The following is a 20,977-nucleotide window of genomic DNA, read 5'->3' on the forward strand; positions in this document are numbered from 1 at the left end:
CACAGGACACAAACATATAAAGCACACACTAGGGAGAATTTAGGGTCGCTAACCTGCATGTCAATTGAAGCTTATTTTCAATTTTTGATTAAACATTTGAACTGACTCTATTTGTATGGTGCTTTGCATCAATTCTAACTTTGCTTCTTACCGTTTTTACTTTTGTTTTCTTAACCTCCAGCTTTTTCATTGATGGGTTTCAGCCTAATCAGTGATAGGACTGTTTTGTCTTCTCTTCTTCACATTTTTAACTCGTCTATTTACAGGTGATTTTGCCCGAGTGGCACATTGTCCTTTTCAGAACATCAGAAAAATCTGGACGAGAACAGGCCATTCAGCCCAGCAAAGCTCACCAGTCCCATCCTAAAAAAAAATCGAGTCGAGTTTTGAGGGTCTCTAAAGTCTTACTGTCTCCCACACTACTACGCTTATTCCAAGTGTCTATGGTTCTCTGTGTAAAGAAAAGCTTTCTAATGTTTGTGTGAAATTTACCCTTAACGAGTTTCCATTACAGTCTTAATCCACTGTATTAACTCCTTTAATAATTGTAATCACTTCAGTCAGGTCACCTCTTAATCTTCTTTATCTTAAACTGTAAAGGCTCAACTCTTTTAATCTTTCCTCATAATTCATCCCCTGTAGCCCTGCAGTCAGCCTAGTTGCTCTTCCCTGGACTTTTTCGAGCGCTGCTATGTCCTTTTTGTAGCCTGGAGACCAAAACAGCACACAGGACTCCAGAAGAACCCTCACCTCTATTTCACTTAACTCTGTTTTCCTACCTAAGCCCTGACATTTTCTGTGTAGACTTTGGATGTTCTCCATGCCCATATGTCAGTTTTCTTACATTTCTTGTATCCAGTCTTGGCAGGCTAAGCACCAAAAGACACCACTCATGATTTCTGTTTCTTAGCTGTCCTTATGATCCCACTGTACTGCCAAAGTTGACAATCAGGGTAGTCAAAGTTAAAGAAGGAAGTAAACCTTTACGTTTACGAAGCTGCAACCAGGAAATGAAACAGTCAGACCCAAAGCTTAAATCAAAGTCAAAGAACAACTGCCTGAACTCGTAACCAGTAACACACCTAAGCCACACACAAAGTTTGAAGAATATCTACAGTCTTGGATGTACCAGGCACACAGTGCCAGCTCTTTAAAGCATCCCCTAGGTGATGTTACACCATGCCCGCTGGCAACAGAGCGATGCATCATAGTAATGGTTCCATAAAATACTGTCACCATAAAATGAAAACAAGAAGCTTATCAGGACCACCATAATTATATCCAAATTTAAAAATGAATAGACAAGAAAAAAAGTATTGAAAAACAGAAATAATTTTAACGTTGTTGCATAGTAACACCTACAGAAACAGAAGCCCCTTAATGCCACCTTCTCCAGAGGAAACCAACATAATGAGATTTAGCATGGCGCACTGGCACTTAAAGCATGGCTGGCAGCGTGAACTTTGGCTGCTGTGCAGATCTGAATGAGATGACTTCATAAGAGGCTTCACGGAAGAGTAAAACAGGTCTGCTGTCCAAGCAACATGAATACGTGAATATTCAGGGAAAGGTTTCCAAAAAACACAAGACAACCCAGAAACAGGCTGGCATAGATAAATCCAAGCACTAAAATTTTGAAACTTTAGAGGACAAGAAGAACACCAAATGGTGGTTTTGTAAAGGCAAACAGAGTGCAGTTTTAGAACAAAGCCACCTTTTTAATTTCTCTCTTGTCCCGCGCACCAGGTGACTGCTTTGTAATTAGTGTTGCATAGCAACAGACACAAATAGGAGGGTCCGGTAAAAAGGAAGAGTTTCTGACATCTGTGCTCAGTACAACATTAAACAGCATTACTAGCAACTTAGTGCTACCACTTGGAGGTGGACTTTGGAATAACTGGCAGACCAAGTATGTGCTAATTAACAGCAATGCTGATCCTCAACACAGGCACCCGCTGATGTGGTGTGCCGAGCCCCCTTCTCTACTTTTTGTTCACCTACAGTATGTGGATGACTCCAGTTCCATCAACAATTTGCTGATGAAACCACTACAAACAATGATGAAGATGGCTTAGAGAAAGAAGATTTACCAGCTGACTCAGTGGTGCCAGCAAAACCAAGAAGGTGGTCATAACAGCTTTTGGTGCAGGAGGCAGACCACACTGTGTCAGATGTTGGAGGGGATGATCTAGTTTTAAAGTTCTTGGAGTCACTAAACTGAACACAAAAGATCTTGGCTAATATCAAGAAGGCTCATCAATGCTGAAGAGCGCCTGGATGTCTCCATCAGTGGTCATGGACTTATAGCCATTCCCCTCAGCTGTATAACATTGTGTTTTGGCGCCATCTTATCTAAGGGCTGCAAAGCACTACAGAAGGTGGTGAAGTGGGCACAGAGCAAAACTGACACCCAGCTGTCTACTGCCTATTACAAATATAACATGCAACCCTAGAAAAGGTGACAGTATCAGTAAAGACCTCAGTCATCCTGCCCAATTGCTTTTCTCTATTCTCTGCTAATGGATCATGGGCACTTGCACCATGAGATTCGGGGACAGTTTTTAATCCTCAGGCCACAAGGCTACTCAACAACTACTTGTGGTGGCAAAGGCATGAGTGGCCCTGATGTGAGCTTGTTGTGTCATTGATTGTTGGCACTAGTGTGTAGGATACACGCAAGTACAAACTTCATTTTACACATGGCTATAAACTGGAATTTAGATCTTCTGCTGCCAGTGAAACCTCACTGCCCAGTTAAAGAAAAGGCTGGAAAGATCCAGGCTGAGATAAATCAGTTCATAATGTCAACTCCCGGTGGACTGAGAAAACTGAAAGACATGAACCCAAATCAAAGCCATAGCCAAAAATGCAACTCCATTCATATTGTGGTGATGCTTTGCAGAATTATGTCAAAATACAAAACACAGAAGTACACAGGGAACATTGCATTTGGGCATATAAAAAATCCATCCATCCATTCATCCATCCATCCATTTGATCATCCATGCTCAAATCCCTGTAAACTAGGACAATCACAGATTCACAAAATGATGGATATTTTACATCCTTATATTTCACCAGGTTCATGTCTTTTTGAAGATTGTCATTTTGCTAGCACTGTAATGCGTTTATAGTTGCTCTGAAAGATCCATCCATTTTGTGACCCCTTTTACCAGTTCAGGAATTCAGGAAACCAAAACTGTAAGGCTGACTGACTGAAGCATTATGTGGACATGCCAGACTCCCTCAATGACCACTTCTGGCACTGACAGCTCTTTCATGGTGACCACGGTGGACTCACCTCTCACAATGACAGTGGTGGACTTCTTGGCGGGATTGCCTACATTGTTATTGGCAACACAGCTATAAACTCCTGCGTCCTCTGAGGTGACAGCCGGCAGAGTTAGTGTTCCCTCATTTAACACGCTCTTCTCGGGCAGCACGTCAGTGGAGCGTACCCAAGTCAGAGTAGGAGGTGGCTCTCCCCCAGAGGTTATGCATACCAGGGTAACAGTCTCCCCAGGATTGACAACAATGGGATCCTCGACGAGCAGCTTGATCAATGGAGAAGCTGGAGGATGACAAAATAGACAAGAAAATGAACAAGGCTTGAGTTTGAAGTGTGTCTCAGGTTGAAAACTAACAATCAAAAAAGCATGTGAAACCCACAAATTCAAGAACTTCAAATTTAGGACACTCCAGTTCAGACCACTGAAGGCCTGTGGAATTTCCTTGGTGGGCCACAGCCTGTTAGACAATACCACAGGTCATTGTGAAGCCTGGGGCACCAACCCTAACCCTACCCCTAACCCTATCCCTAACCCTAATTTCAATGACTCATAAAAGTGATAAGCAACAAATGAAAATAGTGAGAAACAGAGAAAGTGCCTTTCATAAACCAAAAGGTCGCCGTGGAAGAAACTGCAAAGCACTATGTACCATATAGTCTCTATCCATCCATCTACCCATCCGTCCATTTTTAAACATGCCTAATAAAATCTATATATCTATGATATCCTACCTTTATCTATCTATCTATCTATCTATCTATCTATCTATCTATCTATCTATCTATCTATCTATAGTAGCAAGAAAAGTATATGAACCCTTCGGAATGACCTTGTTTTCTGCTTTAATTGGTCAAAAATGTGATCTGATCTTCATGTAAGTCACAAGATGCTTAAGATTATAAGACAAAAAACAATTCTAATCGTGCATGTCTTTAATGACCACATCCATCAAACATTCACATCAATGTGCTGTGGAAAAAGGAGGTGAACCCATGGATTTAATAATCTCCATTGCCAGCAATAACCTCTAAACAGCGCTTCCAGATCAGACCTGCGCTATTTTTGCGGGGAACTTTGGACCATTTCTAGTTACAGAACCGCTTCAGCTCAGCCATATTCTTAGGATGTCTGATGAGAATGGCTCTCTTGAAGTCATTCATATTGGATTGAAGTCAGGGCTCTGACTAGGTCTCTCCAAAAGAAAGATTTATTTTTTTTTAAGCCATTCTGTAGTAGTTACACTATGATGTTTAGGGACAATGTCCAACTGCATCACACAACTCCTACTGAGCTTCTCCTGGTAGAGTGCCAACCTGAGATGATCCTGTAGGATATCTTAATAATCTTGGAAATTCATGTCCCCTTTGATAATAGCAAGCTATCTAGGCCACAAAAAAAACAGCCCCAAATCATAATGCTTCTTCCACTGTACCTCATTGTTGGGATGAAATTTTCATATTGGAATGCAGTGGCACTGACCAGAAAGCAGGGGACAGATCTGGAGGTAGCAGAGTTAAAGATGCTAAGATTTGCATTGGGTGTGACAAGAATGAACAGGATTAGAAACAAGTACAATAGAGGGTCAGCTCAGGTTGGATGGTTGGGAGACAAAGTCAGAGAGGTGAGAGTGCGTTGGTTTGGACATGTGCAGAGGAGAGATGCTAGGTATATTGGGAAAAGGATGTTAAGGATAGAGCTATCAGGGAAGAGAAAAAGAGGAAGGCCTATGAGAAGGTTTTGGATGTGGAGGGAGAGGACACGCAGGTGATAGGTGTGACAGAGCAAGATGTAGAGGACAGGAAGATATGGACGATACGCTGTGGTGACCCCCTAATGGGAGCAGCTGAAAGAAGAAGAAGAAGAAGAAGAAGAAGAAGTGCTAATTTATGTCATGCATACTATTGTATATTCTTTCTGAACAATTCAACTTTAGTTTCATTAACCCTCAAAACATTTTCCTAATGGGATTGTAGAGTGTCAGGGTGGTCTTTTTCAAATTTCAGGTGTGCAGAGACGTTTTTTTTGGGAGAGCAGTGGCTTCCTTCTGGGTGTCCTGCTACAGACTCCATGACTATTAAATGTCTTGTGTAGAGTTGACTAAACAGAGATGTTTCACCTCTTCCAATGATTCTTTCAAGCCTTCAGCTCTTATTCTAAGGTTCTTTTGTTACCTCACTCAGCATTCTGCTTTGTGCTATTTGAGTCATCTTGGCTGGCACCCAATTCTAGGGAGAGCAGCCCCAGTACTAAATAATATTTAAATATGTACAGTTTGTTAAATTGTGGACTAATTACTGTGTAACCCTTTCTAGCTTCACTCAAATCAACAATTCTTGATTGTAGCTCTTCTGGCATCTCTTTTTTGAAAGATACGTCTTGGAATAACAAACTCAAAATTGTTGACTCTTTCTTACATGTTAAAGTAGCTTCAGAGCACACCCCCAATCTCATGTCATGTCACATCATTGTCTGAACTGCAGGTCTGCTAAGTCCTGACCCTGGTTAGCTGTTGTGCAAGTCATCAGCCAAGGGGTTCACATGCTTTTTTTAAACTTACACCTAAGAATTTCAATGATCTCTTCAATATGTACATGAACAATACAACAATTATCTGTGTTATTAGTTAAAACTGATTGTGTTTGTTCATCATTGTAACTTAGACTAAGATCAAACCATATTTTAAGACACTTTATGCATAAATCAGTTTAAGGATTCACATACTTTTTCTTGCCACTTCATCTATCTATCTATCTATCAATCTATCTATCTATCTATCTATCTATCTATCTATCTATCTATCTATCTATCTATCTATCTATCTATCGGCAAGAAAAGTATGTGAAGCTTTTCTGTAATCTCTCTACTGAACATATGCATCACACATTCACATCTGTTGGCAGTGGAAAAAGTAATTGTACCCTTGAATTTAGTAACTGGGTAAACAGGAAGCAACCAGTCCATTTCAAGCCACACTTCACACTGAGTCACTTCAAAGTCGTGAATGAACGTATGAGACAATGTAGAGGCAAGAGGAGAACATGAAAACTCCACAAATTCAACTTCTGGGGGTACAGAGTCTGAAGCTGTAATGCCACCATCTCTAACTCCTGTGCCGCTATCTCCTACTCTACTAAGAGATGTCATTTTTGGAATTCATCTTAGATTCTGTACCTCTGTAACGTTGACCACAGGGACAAACTGTAGAGGAAGGTCCAAATTTGTGTGAGCTCATCTCTCACCTCAGACTGTCACATGTACAAGCATCTTTGGCACTTGCGTAGCAACATCTCACAATATATCATTAGCTGGAGAGGGTTGAGCCACCATCCATATGTTTGGTTGATGGTTGGACTCCACAGAGGTAAGACTGGACAGAGCTTGATGTTGGAACTGGCAGAGAAGCATTTGTGTTTGACATTTAACTGCAGCTACAAATGACAACGAATGCCAGACAGGTGAGGAATCAAGAGACACACGTGTGCCTATACACTGAATCCAGTGCCTGGGGTCTTCCTGAAAATGGTCACATTAGTATTGCCCACAGAATGTGTGCTTTCTGACAGCACTTTAAATAAATGGACCAAGTAACAAGAATACAAGGAGCTTTGAGAAGCTAAAGATATTCAGTTAAAGAGATCAGTCTTGGGTAACGGTTAAACAGATCTAGTGCCTCCCCCTTTACCCAATCACTCCCCTTTCTCCTTAAAGTTACCTTACTGACTTGTCATACCCCAGATCTCACTGGCTGGCCCCCATATCTCTTTGTCACCACACACTGGACACCTACCCTAAGTGTCCTTCTCTAAATCCTCCCAGTGACTCTCATTAGCAGCTGCCATTTGTTACAGTAAAATTCAAAATTCCACTGACCCCACAATACCCCCTGGAGACCCACAGATTAGCAAACTCTTCAACCTGTGAGATGTTATTTTCTACTTTGTGAAAACTGAAATTTGAAACTTCATTCAAACAAACACAAATCTTTTGGTGAGACCAATACTCTCTAGTGAAACAAATGGAGATGGTGAGTGCTATGACACCTTAGTGCTACACAATACCCTCCCTGATTGGCATCTTACCTGTTTTGTTGGTGAGCCTGAACAGTACCATCTTGTCCGGTATGCCACACACATTCCTCACAGATGCAATGCAGCTGTAGTTGGCGTAATCCTGAGGTCGGAGATTCTTCAGTTTTAAGATCTTGGTTTCACCCTGAAAACAGGAAAAACAGACATGACAGACAGCTGGTCACTTGTATTGCAAGACAGCCACCTTGAGCACCTCACTTTTACTTCAGTGGTTCTTCATTGACTTGGATTCAGGATTCCACACCCAAGCTCCATCTTCATTTGTTGGTTACAGTCACCTCTAACATGATGTGGCAGATGTTGCTAACATTATCTCATCATGCATTTTTTTCTACCTCCCTCGTATTCTAATTGTTTTTTGCATGACTCCTACCTCCATACTAACCAAATTCACCAGTCATCACCCATTTCCTCTTGTAAACCTTACGTTCCTCCACTGAGCTCTCAGATCACAATGTGATTCATTAGATTCTCCTTGAACAACCTGATTTTTCTTTACACTCAATGATTCCTATCACTGTTTCTCATTTCAATGTCTATATCACCGACTTTTAGGTCATCCTACAATATTCTTTAGATATTCATCCATCCTCTTTTCACAACCACTTAAAGCAATGCTCCACCCAGCTGAAGACAATTTCTTGACCAACCAATGAGATGGAGAGATGGGCCTTCAGTTCAAAAATCATTGCCATAAGGATTTAGGTGTCTCTTTTATGATGCCTGACGATAATAAGTAACTATTTTACAATACTATAGCAATAAATCATGCGTTTTGCATGTTTTGAGCAAGCAACTGGAAAACTGTCAACTGGATTATGTGACATGAGTAACGAAAGCTTTTTTTTTTTCTTAATTCCATGGATATCTTTTCACATTCTTTCCCGTTGTACAGCATTGGTCACTAATAAATATGGCAATCAATGGTCTAAACACTCATGTCCCACAGTGGGTGAATCTACTGTACATCTCTCCTGTATTAGCATTAGCACTTACTTCTTTGGTGCTTTGACTTTTGCTTTGACTTCTACTTTTGATTAACATTTTGCTCTTTGTTTTATGATTACTTTGTTATTTCTCATCTTTACGGTTTGCAATCCTGGCTTCCCCTGACCACTTCTTTACTTGACGTATATCATCTCCTGAGACCTCATTTATGAAACTGCATGGATTCAAGCGTGTAAATATGCGCATGCCAAAAACAAATCAGATTTATAAAACATGGCATATGCACAGTTCTATCCAATTTACTATTTTTAAGACACAAGCATCTTGTAAATATGTACACATGGAATCGTCCATATATGGAGCATGCTAATCAACCTCATACATATGCGATGATGAGGCCGCAGAACTTCATGGGTCGATACAGCCGCCTCTTCTTATGGATGCATTGAGACTCCGCCACTGGCATTCAAGACTATCTGGCTGCGCTTTGCGACTGAAAGCGCAAGATCATGTGTGGCATTACAGCACCTCTCCTCTGTGCTCTGAGGGTCAGGGAAAGACAGTTGGAATGGGTAGCCGCTGTCATCTGCCACACGTGATAATGTGATTGCTGTTACAATGAATAGTACAGGCCATATAAAACATGGATGGGTTCAGCCAGTTACGTTACCAACAAGCCAGCGATCACACCATCAAGTCTGCCAAAGCTAATTTACCTCAAAATAAATGAATCACAGGCTGACCAAGGCCAGCGAGCCACAATGTTTGTCAGCCACATCCTGGCGTCACAAATGACTTGCATGTTAATGGACTGTCACTGCTCACAACTAACAAAAGCAGCTCCATTCTCGCTAGGTGTCCTTATTGCAATACAGGTGCAGTAATTTGCACCGATTACTTTAGGAGAAGCGGACATTGCTGCAAGTTATCTTTTTATGTTGGCAAAAATGATTTAAATTTTAATGTATGTGCACCCACACCATACAGAAACCGAATATACTGTGGTACCTTGTCGGTCAGTTAATGGCTTCCAGCGCAGCAGACATGACGGGAGTAAGGCTTGGCTGAGATATTCCTGATCTGCTGGTCAGTTCCCTGACAAGAGACAACATGTAGCCGAAATAAACTGTTGTGCTATAGTGCAAATGCACAGCATTAGTCCTCTTAAAATGGAACTAAATTCATCACTTCTGAGGTTTAATATGTTTGTCACATCAACACACGTTATAGTAATGGCTCGGTGATATGGACTATCATGCATGCAAGTAGTCATTTAGATGGTTTGCTGAATTTCTCTACATCAGGGATCCCCAACTCTGGTCCTGGAGGGCCGCAGTGACTACAGGTTTTCATTCTCAACCCTTATCTTAATTAGTGACCTGTTTCTGCTGCTAATGAACTTCTTTTGAATTAATTTTATTTGAGTTGCTCTTGAAGACTCCTTTTTCCTTAATTAGCAGCAAAACAATAATAAGATACAAAATGAGCCAAAACAACTGGTGTCCATCATACAATATGTGTATTTAGGTCCCCAAAACATTTTACCAGTACTCTTAGAAATGAGAATATCAACAATTTCAGAAATGTCTACTGTTGCACAATGTGAGCAGCAGCAAGCCATGGAATTAAAGAACGGGTTTAATTAACAACAAGAATCTGCTCCTAATTAAGCAACTGGTTGGAGTAAAATTGGTTGGAGTTTGAGGCCCTGACTTATTTGATCTTCTTTTGGCTCCCTCACTTCACATTTCATTTCTGTTTGGGTGCCATTTAAGGAAAGAAATGAAGAAAGTCAGAGGAACAAATCTTAAAAGCAAGTCAATGAAAATTAATTCAAAAGAAGTTAATTAGTGGCAAAAACAGGTCACTAATTAAGAAAAGGGTTAGAATGAAAACCTGTAGCCACTGGTGCCCTCCAGGACTAGAGTTGGGGACCCTTGATCTACATGACCAGGGTCATCATTTCCCAATTTCTCCACAATGTTGCCTATGCATGGGTCAGAGTTGCCATAAATATACGCACGTCACCCTGTCAAGTTAACATTTATAAATCCAGATGTTTGCGTTTAAATTTGTGACTGCACATTTCGAGCTTTTTTTTGTGCATACACAAGCTTTATAAATGAGGCCCCTGGACGTGTCTTTCAACACATTTGAGGTGAATGATTTCTCAGCTGCATCTTTCTGCCCTCACCGATATGATCACACTAGTCTCCCACTCTTCCTGTGATCACTCTCGTTCTCCTGTGATCCACGGTGTCGCGTGTCTATTCATTGCTGTACAAAGGAACAATGATGAAATAAGCTCAAGGCTCAGGGACTGGAGGATTTTTCTTTAACTGCCTAATAAGTGTGCATCTAAGAATAAGAAAAAAACAAAACACCAAGAACAATGCCAAGAAGAAAAGAAAGGTCCCCACAGAATTTTTAACATAAAGAGTACAAGCGACAGTGAGGAAAAAACATTTCAAACCAAATGCATTATTTGCACTCTCCAAAGGAAAGCCTTCTCTCACTCTAACAAGGTTTTACTCTTTTTGTTGACATTTAAAACAAAAGGAGAAAAAAAAATCAATTGGCATAAAAAATGCATGAATGAAAGAGGTAGCCTTGATGCTTTCCTCTGAAACTTGAGCTAAACGCTACGAGGCGACTAACTGCTGTTTGCATTCAGATCCTGGGTAGAGGAAAGAAGAGAATCAAATAACAAAAAAAAAAAAAACCTTAACAGAAGAGTTAAACAAAGCAATTTTACAACCCATTCAAAAAGCACCCAGCATATCCTAGGCTTGGGCACTGGGTGAGAGGCACTATATAATAGTATTCATCACTGGGTGTGCTGTTCTATCTATGGAGACGTCTACACAGAAATGGGATACGACAATGGAAGTGCCAGCTATGGGCCTGGGCCCTGCCCCTGACTCCTCCCTTTGCATGCTCCTTGCCACTTAGCCCCGCCCATCCAGCTGCACTGCCTGGCAGTCACATGGCAGTAAGGAAATGAACTCTAGTGTTGTATCACACCAAGTTGGGGTCTGAGGTCTGACGGACTACTGACCTAAGGAATTTTGCACGCATTGGTCAATGTGGCCTCTGCTTAATGTTTTTGTTCTTCTGCCTGCTGTTGCCTCACATCTCCAGTGACCTGCATTTATTTGCTCGTCTGATTACTGTTAGTGATCTCCAATGTCTATTGTGAAGCCAACCCCGACACAGACAGGCAGGAGACAGGTTTTGCACCCAGCACACGGTTTATTTACAGTGCACAAATCACCAACATACAACACAATTCAGTCCCTTCTCTGCCGCCAGTCCATCCGTCTCTAATCCTCCTCAGGCTTTGTCCTCTTCCTCCCGACTCTGGCCAATGAATGGTGGGGACTGGCCCCTTTTTATAGGGCACCCAGAAGGACTCCAGGTGCCCAACAAGCTTATTCTGGCCGCACTTCCGGGTGTGGAGAAAGTGCAGCCAAATCGGACCCTGAAAGCATCTATGCCCAACGCGGTGGCCACAGGTCCCAGCAGGGTTGAGCTCCCATGCTCGTGACCCATGGCCTCGCTGGAAACCAAGGGAGCTGCCCTCTCTGGTCTAGGGGAGAAACTGTCATGAAAATACTCTCTCCCCTGGTCCTTCCATACTCTGGGTGTCTAAGTGTACTAAGGGCTGCAGGCATTTGCCACACCATACACGCTTATTCAAAATACTTCACTTTTGTCCCACATCCAAAAAAGTTTTTGCATAACTGAAAACTCTAATATCACACTTCACAAGTGAGTATAGGTGGGTGTATGAGTGTGACCCGCAACCGGTTCTTCCTTGTTTTTCCCAGACATTCTGTGATACAAAAAACAATGGATGGTGTGACAGACAACATGAATAATTTGGCATCCTGACCTGTATTCAGTCTTAAATGGATGGTGAAATGCCAGGCTGGAAGGTTGTGGTTCCCTTTCCCAGGTTGTGGAAAGCCAGTAATAATGGAAGGACAGTTGGGAGTTCTTCCATCACACTGGGTAGGTGCATCCTTCTAATAGAACTCCTGTTTGGACACCCACAAGGCTGCATGGGTGCCCTGTTGGGATCCTTGGGTGCGTCTGGAGGAAGCTACTTGGAAGAGGCTTCCTTGTCAGGTGGAGTTTTTGTCATAGTACTTTCTAGCTACAGTGTTGATACGCCACAAGTTCTACCGTGTGGCTTATAAAGAAGCTTTTTGTCTCACTGGGTCAAAGTTTGGAGTGGAGGAGGACTCCGCTCGTCTGGAAGGGAGGAGAAACAAAACAGGAGTAGAATTGCGCTTGTTGATTTGTGTGAATATGGGCCACATTTTAGAAGAAAGGTACACGGAATAAAAAAACAGAGCCTGAGTTTTGGCCAGCTGTGTCTGGGGTTGTGCCCTACACGTCACAATGCCTATTTGGTATGATTTTTGGAAAGCTGTTATGTTAATCATTTACTTTAGAAGCGCATTAAATGAAAGATGACACAGAGGTTAGCACTCTTGCTCCAGTAACATAATATGAGGTGCGTGCACATGGTCCCAGTGTCCAATGGACCACCACCCCTCACCAGAACATCTGCTATGCACCATAGCATAGCATTACTCATCATCTGCAGTTCTTCAGGAGGAATACAGCACGGTCCTTACACCAGAGAAAATGAGTTAGTTCTGACAGAGTAGAAATTTTATCGAGAAGTCTTCCATAAATTAATTAGCTGGGTCACATCTGATGACTGAGAAGGTCAGAACTTTGCTGTCATTCAGTGGCCATACCTGTTCGATGAATACAGAGATTGTTATCTTGGGAGACGATCCTTCTGGCAGAACAGAAATGCTGCTACATGGAAGGAAGATGATTATCATTGAGTAAGAACAAGCTCTGACACTGCTTTACAAGTGTCGTCCATAAAGCTTGAGCATGCCCTTCTAATGGAAGTGTAGGAGAGGTCTTCACTGTCGACGACAAGCACCGAGCAGTGATCCCCGCCTGAGCATGCGTCTCTTTGTGGTGAACGTTCTGAAGGGCTAGTCCAGTGATTGCTAATCCATAGGCTATACCCTGGACACCTTTGTGCCTGATGTAGAGGAACACTTTTAATTTTAATTTAAGTTGGACTACTAATCTGGGTGTCACTTTGGGGGTTTTAACATCCAAGTAATCCAATTCTGCAATATGAGCTTAAGTTTATAAGATGAATATTTTTTACTCTCTTCCTGATGCCATTTTGTTTTAGGGATGGTGATATTATTTGGAGAGTTTGCATCGTCTGTCTCCATGGGGATTTCCAATGAATGTGACATCACTGATGTGTCGGTATAAAGACCACCCTAAAATAGTCACAAGTATCAAAGAGTGAACCAAACTTTGAATATTACGTATTTTGAACTTTGATTACTGGTCTTTTTGAAACAAAGCTCTCCCCTTGACTGCACTTTTTGGTTCTGATTTGGCTTTGACGCGTCTCCCTTTTTGACTTTCAGTTTTGACTCTTCCTTTGCCCTTTGACTTTGCTCTTTCTCTTGATCATCACTCTTCAGTTACTTGGACTGGTACAATACAGCCTGATTATGATGCCCTGTTCTAGAATAATGCCATGACCCACTCATGCTCCAGATTGAAGTTTGCAGTCAGACAATTTTGAGCAGCTTGAACGTTCACACATACTACTGCATAATTTAGAACTGTAGCCTTCAGACCATAGGTGGCCTTTGCATATGATATTCTTCCCTCCAATTGCTTTGCTAGTATTTAAAATTTGACACCAAACTGATCCATCCGTCCATTTTAGAACCAGATTTCGCTTGAGAGGACGTTGATACTATTACTCATTAATCATCAGCAAATTAAGCTACCCTACTGCCTACCATCCAACTTCCATGTCTGCATGCATAATGGGCAACTGTAGACTGGCCCTGTAAAAGTGTTTGCAAATATGTCCTTTTGGTGGACTGCAGCCCTGTCCAGGGTTGGTTCCTGCTTTCCACTCAGCCATGATCCTAATAAACCTAAAATAGTTTAACTGTTTTATGAACTAAATAGATGCAGGAATGGAAACTAAGGTGTCCTCACCGTCTCTCAGTCTCTTTCCGAATGGAGTACAAAGGTTACCCCTCCAGCATAGGCACTCGGATCTTGTTTGATAGCTAAGCCAGCATTGTCACCCCATGGCATTATCACGAGTAACCTTGAATATGCTCGTATATAAGGAAGGAAGATTTTGAGATAAGGTAGATTATACTGAATGTGGCAATGTGTTACATGTTTATTAGCACACGCAGGTAAGACTTTTTGCTGCACTCCTTACTTTTCACAAAAATGACCAACAAATCTGCTTGAACTGGCTCATTAATTTAGAATGAAAGCAGCTGCATTCAGTGTGCTCCACATCAGGAGCGCACTCACTTTAAAAGCTCATGGCCACTCCCATCAGTATGAAGAGAGGCGGTGCCTAGTGAAGGATGTGACCTCATTAAAATTCACGAATGAAAGGACCAGAGCCAGGAGCCACCACCTCGACTCGGGACATATCAGTTCTGGTCCCGGCCCCCGAGGACAACATCACTTCCCTCAAACTTCCTATAAAGCCTCACACCTTTTCCCTGGGAGGCAGTTCTGTATTGGACTCTGTCATATAAACTTGACTCAATCATGAATCATTTGCTTTTGCAGCAAGGATACCGAATTAAACGGGTGGCTGCCCCAACCCTTGCCATGTCTCTTGTCTCTTCTTCTCACACCATTCAGTGGAAACACTCATCTGTCCGCATCACACAGACTCCAGTTTGTATGTCGGCTCAGTGTAAAATCTCATTTGTTTGCTTTACACCAACTCCGAGGCCATTTTTCATGTCTGTTCTGTGTTAGTGATCATCTGTCCAATTCACACTGAGACTCCAACTTCATTTTGTATGTCAATTCAGAGTAAGTGCTCAACTGTCTGATTCACAGATTCTGACTCCATTTTGTATGTGTGCTCAGTATAACTGCTCATCAGACTGGTTCACACCAACTCCGAATCTGACTCCAGTTTGTATGTCCACTTAGTGTAAACGCTGATCAGTCTGGTTCACCCCAACCCCAGCTCTATTTTGTATGTCAGCTCAGCGTAATTGATCAACAGTCTGGTTCACATCAACGCCGATACAAACTCCATTTTAGATATCAGCTCAACATAAACACTGACCAATCCAGTTCATACCAACTCCACCTCAATTCTGATGTCTGCTCAGTGCAAGTGCTTCAGAAACTCAGTTCACACTGACTTTTACTCCATTTTGTATGTCTGCTTAGTATAACTGCTTATCATTCCAGTTCACACTGACTCTGACTCCAATTTTGTTGTCCGTTCAGCATACAACAACAACAACAACAACATTTATTTCCATAGCACAGTTTCATACAAAAAGTAGCTCAAAGTGCTTTACATACTGAAGAAAAGAAAAATAAAAGACAAAATAAGAAATTAAAATAAGACAACATTAGTTAACATAGAAAAGGAGTAAGGTCCGATGGCCAGGGTGGACAGAAAAAAACAAAAAAAACTCCAGACGGCTGGAGAAAAAAATAAAATCTATAGGGATTCCAGGCCACGAGACCTCCCAGTCCCCTCTGGGCATTCTACCTAACATAAATGAAACAGTCCTCTTTGTAGTTAGGGTTCTCACGGAGTCACTTGATATGGTTGGTCATACAGACTTCTGGCTTTTAATCTATCCATCATTGTTGGAACATCACAGTGCTTTGAGTAGATGGTGGTGGCGCAAGCAAGCATAAACGCTGATTAGTCTGGTTCACACAAACACTTACTCCATTTTGTGTGTCCGCTCAGTGTAAGTGATCAACAGTCTGGTTCACATCAATTCATACTCTGCCTCCAATTTGTACGTCCACTCAGCATAAATGCTGAACAGTCTGGTTCACACCAACCCAGGCTCCATTTTCTAGGTTTGCTAAGTGCAAGAGGTCATTAGTCTGGTTCATATCAACTCATACTCTGTCTCCAGGTTTTATGTTCAGTCAGCATAAACGCTGATCAGTCTGGTTCACACCGACTCTGACTCCATTTTCTATGCCTGCTTAGCACAACTGCTCATCTTTCCAGTTCACAATGACTTTTACTCCATTTTGTATGTCTGCTTAGTATAACTGCTCACCATTCCATTTCATGCCGACTCCATTTTGTATGACTGTTCCTTGTAAGTGCTCATCTGTCCAGTTCATACCCACTCTGACTCTATTTGGTATTTAAACATAAGCAGGAAGCAAAACAGAAGTTTGCATAATTTTCCAACAAGTTATCAGTTATGGGAAAAATTGCTATAGTGTCAATTTTATTGATTTATTTTTTTATTTATATCATAACTGTTTAGTAAGTGAATTGATCTTCCCAATAACAACACTTATTATGCTATGTTGTGCTGAACATCTATGAATCTGTACAGGAAAGTGAATGTGGAAGAAAGTCAAAGATATAACTATGTTCCTTTTAGCTTGTGCAGAGGTTATTTAAAAAACAATAAAAAATCAAATAATTCTATAAGTAATCTTACTGATTTTGTTATCTTTATATATAATACACTACTGTGGCTGTCCGTTTGTCTGTCCAGGATTTTAAATCACCTGCAGCTCGCAAACCGCTTGAACCATTGACCTGAAATTTGGTACACATATACTAAGTGATGTCTACTATCTGCTTTCAGGTTGGTGATTGACCTCTAAGGTTATTCCTCTTTTTATTTTTATTTTATTGTAAAATCAACTCTTGGCAGCGGCCAACAGGGTGGCCGTGTGGGGCGCATGCGTACGGGTGCCAGTCTCATCCCTACCACCTTCGCTGTCATTTCCCCTACCTCTTCATATCTTAAATCATTCTTGAGGCAGAATGCAGACTTAAGTGCCAGCTTAAGAGAAAAATAAAAAAAAAACGTACTAAGTATTGCAACACAAACACTGACTTATTCAGTTTTAACGTGAAAAGATGCCGACGAAAGAAGAAAAGAACATTAGAACATTAGAACACTCTAGACAAGAACAGGCCATTCAGCCCAACAAACCTCGCCAGTCCTATCCACTTATTTCTGCCAAGAAAACATCAAGTCGAGTTTTGAAACTCCCTAACGTCTTACTGTCTACCACACTACTTGGTCGTTTATTCCAAGTACCTATCGTTCTTTGTGTAAAGAAAAACTTCCTAATGTTTGTGTGAAATTTACCCTTAACAAGTTTCCAAATGTGTCCCCATGTTCTTGATGAACTCATTTTAAAATAACAGTCCTGATCCACTGGACTGATTCCCTTCATAATTTTAAACACTTCAGTCAGGTCTCCTCTTAATCTTCTTTTACTTAAACTGTAAAGGCTCAGCTCTTTTAATCTTTCCTCATAATTCAACCCCAACCCCAAGAAGTGGGACGCTAGGGTGGAGAGAAGAAGAGCTGCTCAGGAAGCAGCAAGCGCATCAACCTCTGAGCAAACGAATGATAAACGTACAGAGAAAGAGGATGAAAACTATGAATGGTCAAGTCAGTGCGCCGTTACTGGTACTAAATATTTCTATGGAGTACTCTTTGTTACATCACTGTTCATTGGGTCTGAAAATGAATGTGAAAGCACTCGGGTAGTCGCAATGGCTCAAATGAAACCTCACTACCTTCACTGAGTTTCAGACGCTCCCTCCAGGTTCTTCCCTTTCCTGACTCTACCTTGTTGTCACCTTCTGCATATTTCTGACAGCACTGTCAATACAAAGCACTATATAAAATAAACATATATAATGTGCCAGGAAAGCAACTATATAGCCACTCTTATCTGACTGCTGACACAGAAACTCTGTGACACTCTTGTCACCCACCACTTCCCATCACTGTGATGCATCAAAGTCACGTCATGGCTAGCCACTGTGTGTATTTGAGGTAGCAGCATGACACGTACCTGCGTGAAGAATGGCTCGTAAATCTCCACTCCCTTATCTGAGCCCTGGGAAAGAATTTCCCGCCCGCGGCGCCAACTGTAGCGGACTGGGGGGTTCGAGTTGGCCACACAACGCAGAAACACCGTCCTCTCATAGTAGAACTGCTCCTTTGCCTCTCCAATGCTCTGGTGTACCGTCACAATTGGGTCGTCCAGATCTGTGAAAAAGAAGAAGAGACAATCATTTCATGAGAGGAAAAACAAGAACTCTGCAAATGTTATCCTTCAGTTTCGGGACACTAGGGAAGAGTGAGACCATTCTACAAGATGTGGGCAAAGAGCTGCTCCGGCTAGTGCAGCAGTCTGGAGAATACAGCCCTCCACAAACACCTTCAGAAGATGTTCAAAAGATGGACCAGCAGCACCAAGTAATCCCTCCGCCCTGCCCTCCCAGGTCCACTGAGGTGACTGCATGTGCCAACTTTCCTTTTCACACTGACAACAACTGCATCCCTCGGCTTCTGCTGGGTAAATAATCCCTCAGGTGCCATCACAGTTTGCCCTTCTGCTCCCCAGTGTTGGCACCTCAGATTTCCATGGCTATTGTATGGTAGCCACTTACTCTACTTCTGGGTAAGCATACCGGCACTCGCTACATTATTAATCTCTTTCACAACCACCACGGAATTCAAGTGCCAGTCTCCTGAAGTGTACAAAATGGATAAAGCAAAGAAAAATGCTTCCACCAGGTTCCCAGCTCACATGGAAAATTAATTTTCCATCAGGTTTCTTTACATTTAGAAACCCCAGTTGCTGGTTTTAAAATCCCTAAGAGACAACGTGCTGAGCGGAGGTGTGCAGTGGATATGGAAAGATGTAAAATTTACAGAAAAGGTAAAGAGCGCAAGGAAGAGGTGGTGTAAAGATGCGGACTGGTGCATATAATGAAGCCACATTCAGTCCCTGGTCGATTTAAACAGACCATTTGGCCTGGAGAGATTTGAAGAAGAGCACTAAGCAGACATGCCACAGCTCATCTGACTGTAGGCGAATGGCCTACTGGGGCTGCCCAGTGCGTACATTTGAGTGCTACCCTCTCCCCCTGGCGGGCACTCAGGAGACTGCAGTCATATAAACTAGTGATTTATCAAGACGCTGTGGGAGAAGGGAGCAGCTGCAGTCTAAAAGCTGCGATTCCTCATGGATCCTTGGGTGACGTGATTCATGAGCCTCATAGAGCTGCTGCCAGAAGTCAAAATATGCAATTTGCAAATGTATACAAAAAATAATTCATCTGGAAGACTGTCTTGGAGATAATGAAGGCTCTTTTGTCTCTCCAAGCCCAGTTCACTCTGGACTACTCAGAGAAAGGTCACTCGCTGTAGAAATGAAGGCGTCGGCCTGCTTTTTTTTTTTTTACTGCTTACCAGGTTTCTGGAACGCTATGTTCCAGATTTTTGAACGAAGGACCCATGAGAGCTGGTGTCATTGAGAAACCGCAGCACAGACAATCCATTCTGGTGGCGGCTTCTTTAAACTACGAAGAAAACCGTTTCAGTTTCTGAAGTCAGTTGTTAGCATTCGTTAAATTAAACAAATGCATGGTGGTGCTCAGTTTGACTCGGTTGATCGAGCTGCCCTGTTGGGCATCCTGAGACTTTGCAGAATCCCCCCCAGAGTTAATTGGTATCATGGCCGGCCTGTACACTGGTACTGTGAGTGATCTGTAGAGTGGAGGCAGAACCTCTGTGTTTTTCCCAGTTGATTCTGGGGTTCATCAGGGGTGTGTTCTTGTTCCTACTGTTCTTCCTGCGTGCATGGACTGTGATTGTGGTGTCCAGCAGCTGTGGGGCATCTGTTGGTGCAAAGAGATTCACTGATCTTGACGATGCTGTGATCTTCGCGGAGTCAATGGAGGCTCTGATCGGGGCTCTTGAGAGACTGAGTGAGGAGTCTGAGTGTCTGGCCTTGTGAGTGTCCTGGATAAAAAACAGAATCCAGCTTGTAGCAGCTTGCAAAGATGCATATGTACAATTTAATTTTTTTTTATTTTCATGGGAATTGCTACCTACCTATTCATAATAGATCTATTTTACATTACAGCGAGTAATTAACCATATTAAAAAAGAGTAAAACGTAATAATTTGAAAGTAAATGTTTCATGTTGTGTTAAGAGTTATTTGTTGCATAATACGGTTTCGTTCTGCTTGGCTTTGAAATTAACACACAAATACTTTTTAAACTTACACTTTTACTGTAAAACTTCAGGAAAAACAATTTTTTTAATTACATTTTTTCAATTTTGCATTGAATTTTGATTTTGTGTTTGGACTTTCATTGTGACAATGCAATGTATAACTGCCTGTGATTGAATTTCTCTTCTTTCTTTCTATTAAATAAAATGACTTTTTTGAAAGTTTGGCTCTGATATTTGTTAATTGTCTTTGCAAAAGCTATTCTAATGGGAAACTGTTAACATTTTAATACGAATGGCATATCAGGATCTCCTTTAGTGTGTAATGTTATCCCCTGAAGATGTACTACATTAACTTTCTTGGATAAATCCTTCTTTCAACAATATTCTGTGTGGCGGAAGACCAGACAGTGTTAACGGTTGTAGATATTCTTCGTGATATTGTAAGTTGATGTTTTTATCTTCCGCACAATCACCACCAACTGTTTCAGCAGAGTCTACTGACACGCATTTAACCAATTTTCTGTGTAACCCATCAACATTTTTGT

At 41.7% G+C, this 20,977-nt stretch overlaps 1 protein-coding gene across 3 annotated transcripts in view; it reads right to left on the minus strand.

Moving 5' to 3' along the window:
- Positions 1–20,977, minus strand: part of mdga2a (MAM domain containing glycosylphosphatidylinositol anchor 2a) — a 348,884-nt gene that overhangs the window by 167,685 nt on the left and 160,222 nt on the right. For all 3 annotated transcript variants that reach the window (XM_039741007.1, XM_039741008.1, XM_039741006.1), the window contains exons 4-6: positions 18,257–18,453; positions 7,370–7,502; positions 3,302–3,571 (exon numbers count right to left, since the gene is read on the minus strand). In XM_039741007.1, coding sequence (XP_039596941.1) covers positions 3,302–3,571; positions 7,370–7,502; positions 18,257–18,453 — 600 coding nt within the window. The remainder of the gene's footprint in view (positions 1–3,301; positions 3,572–7,369; positions 7,503–18,256; positions 18,454–20,977) is intronic.

The sequence above is a fragment of the Polypterus senegalus genome, chromosome 18, assembly GCF_016835505.1.
Source record: "Polypterus senegalus isolate Bchr_013 chromosome 18, ASM1683550v1, whole genome shotgun sequence".
Lineage (NCBI taxonomy): Eukaryota > Metazoa > Chordata > Cladistia > Polypteriformes > Polypteridae > Polypterus > Polypterus senegalus.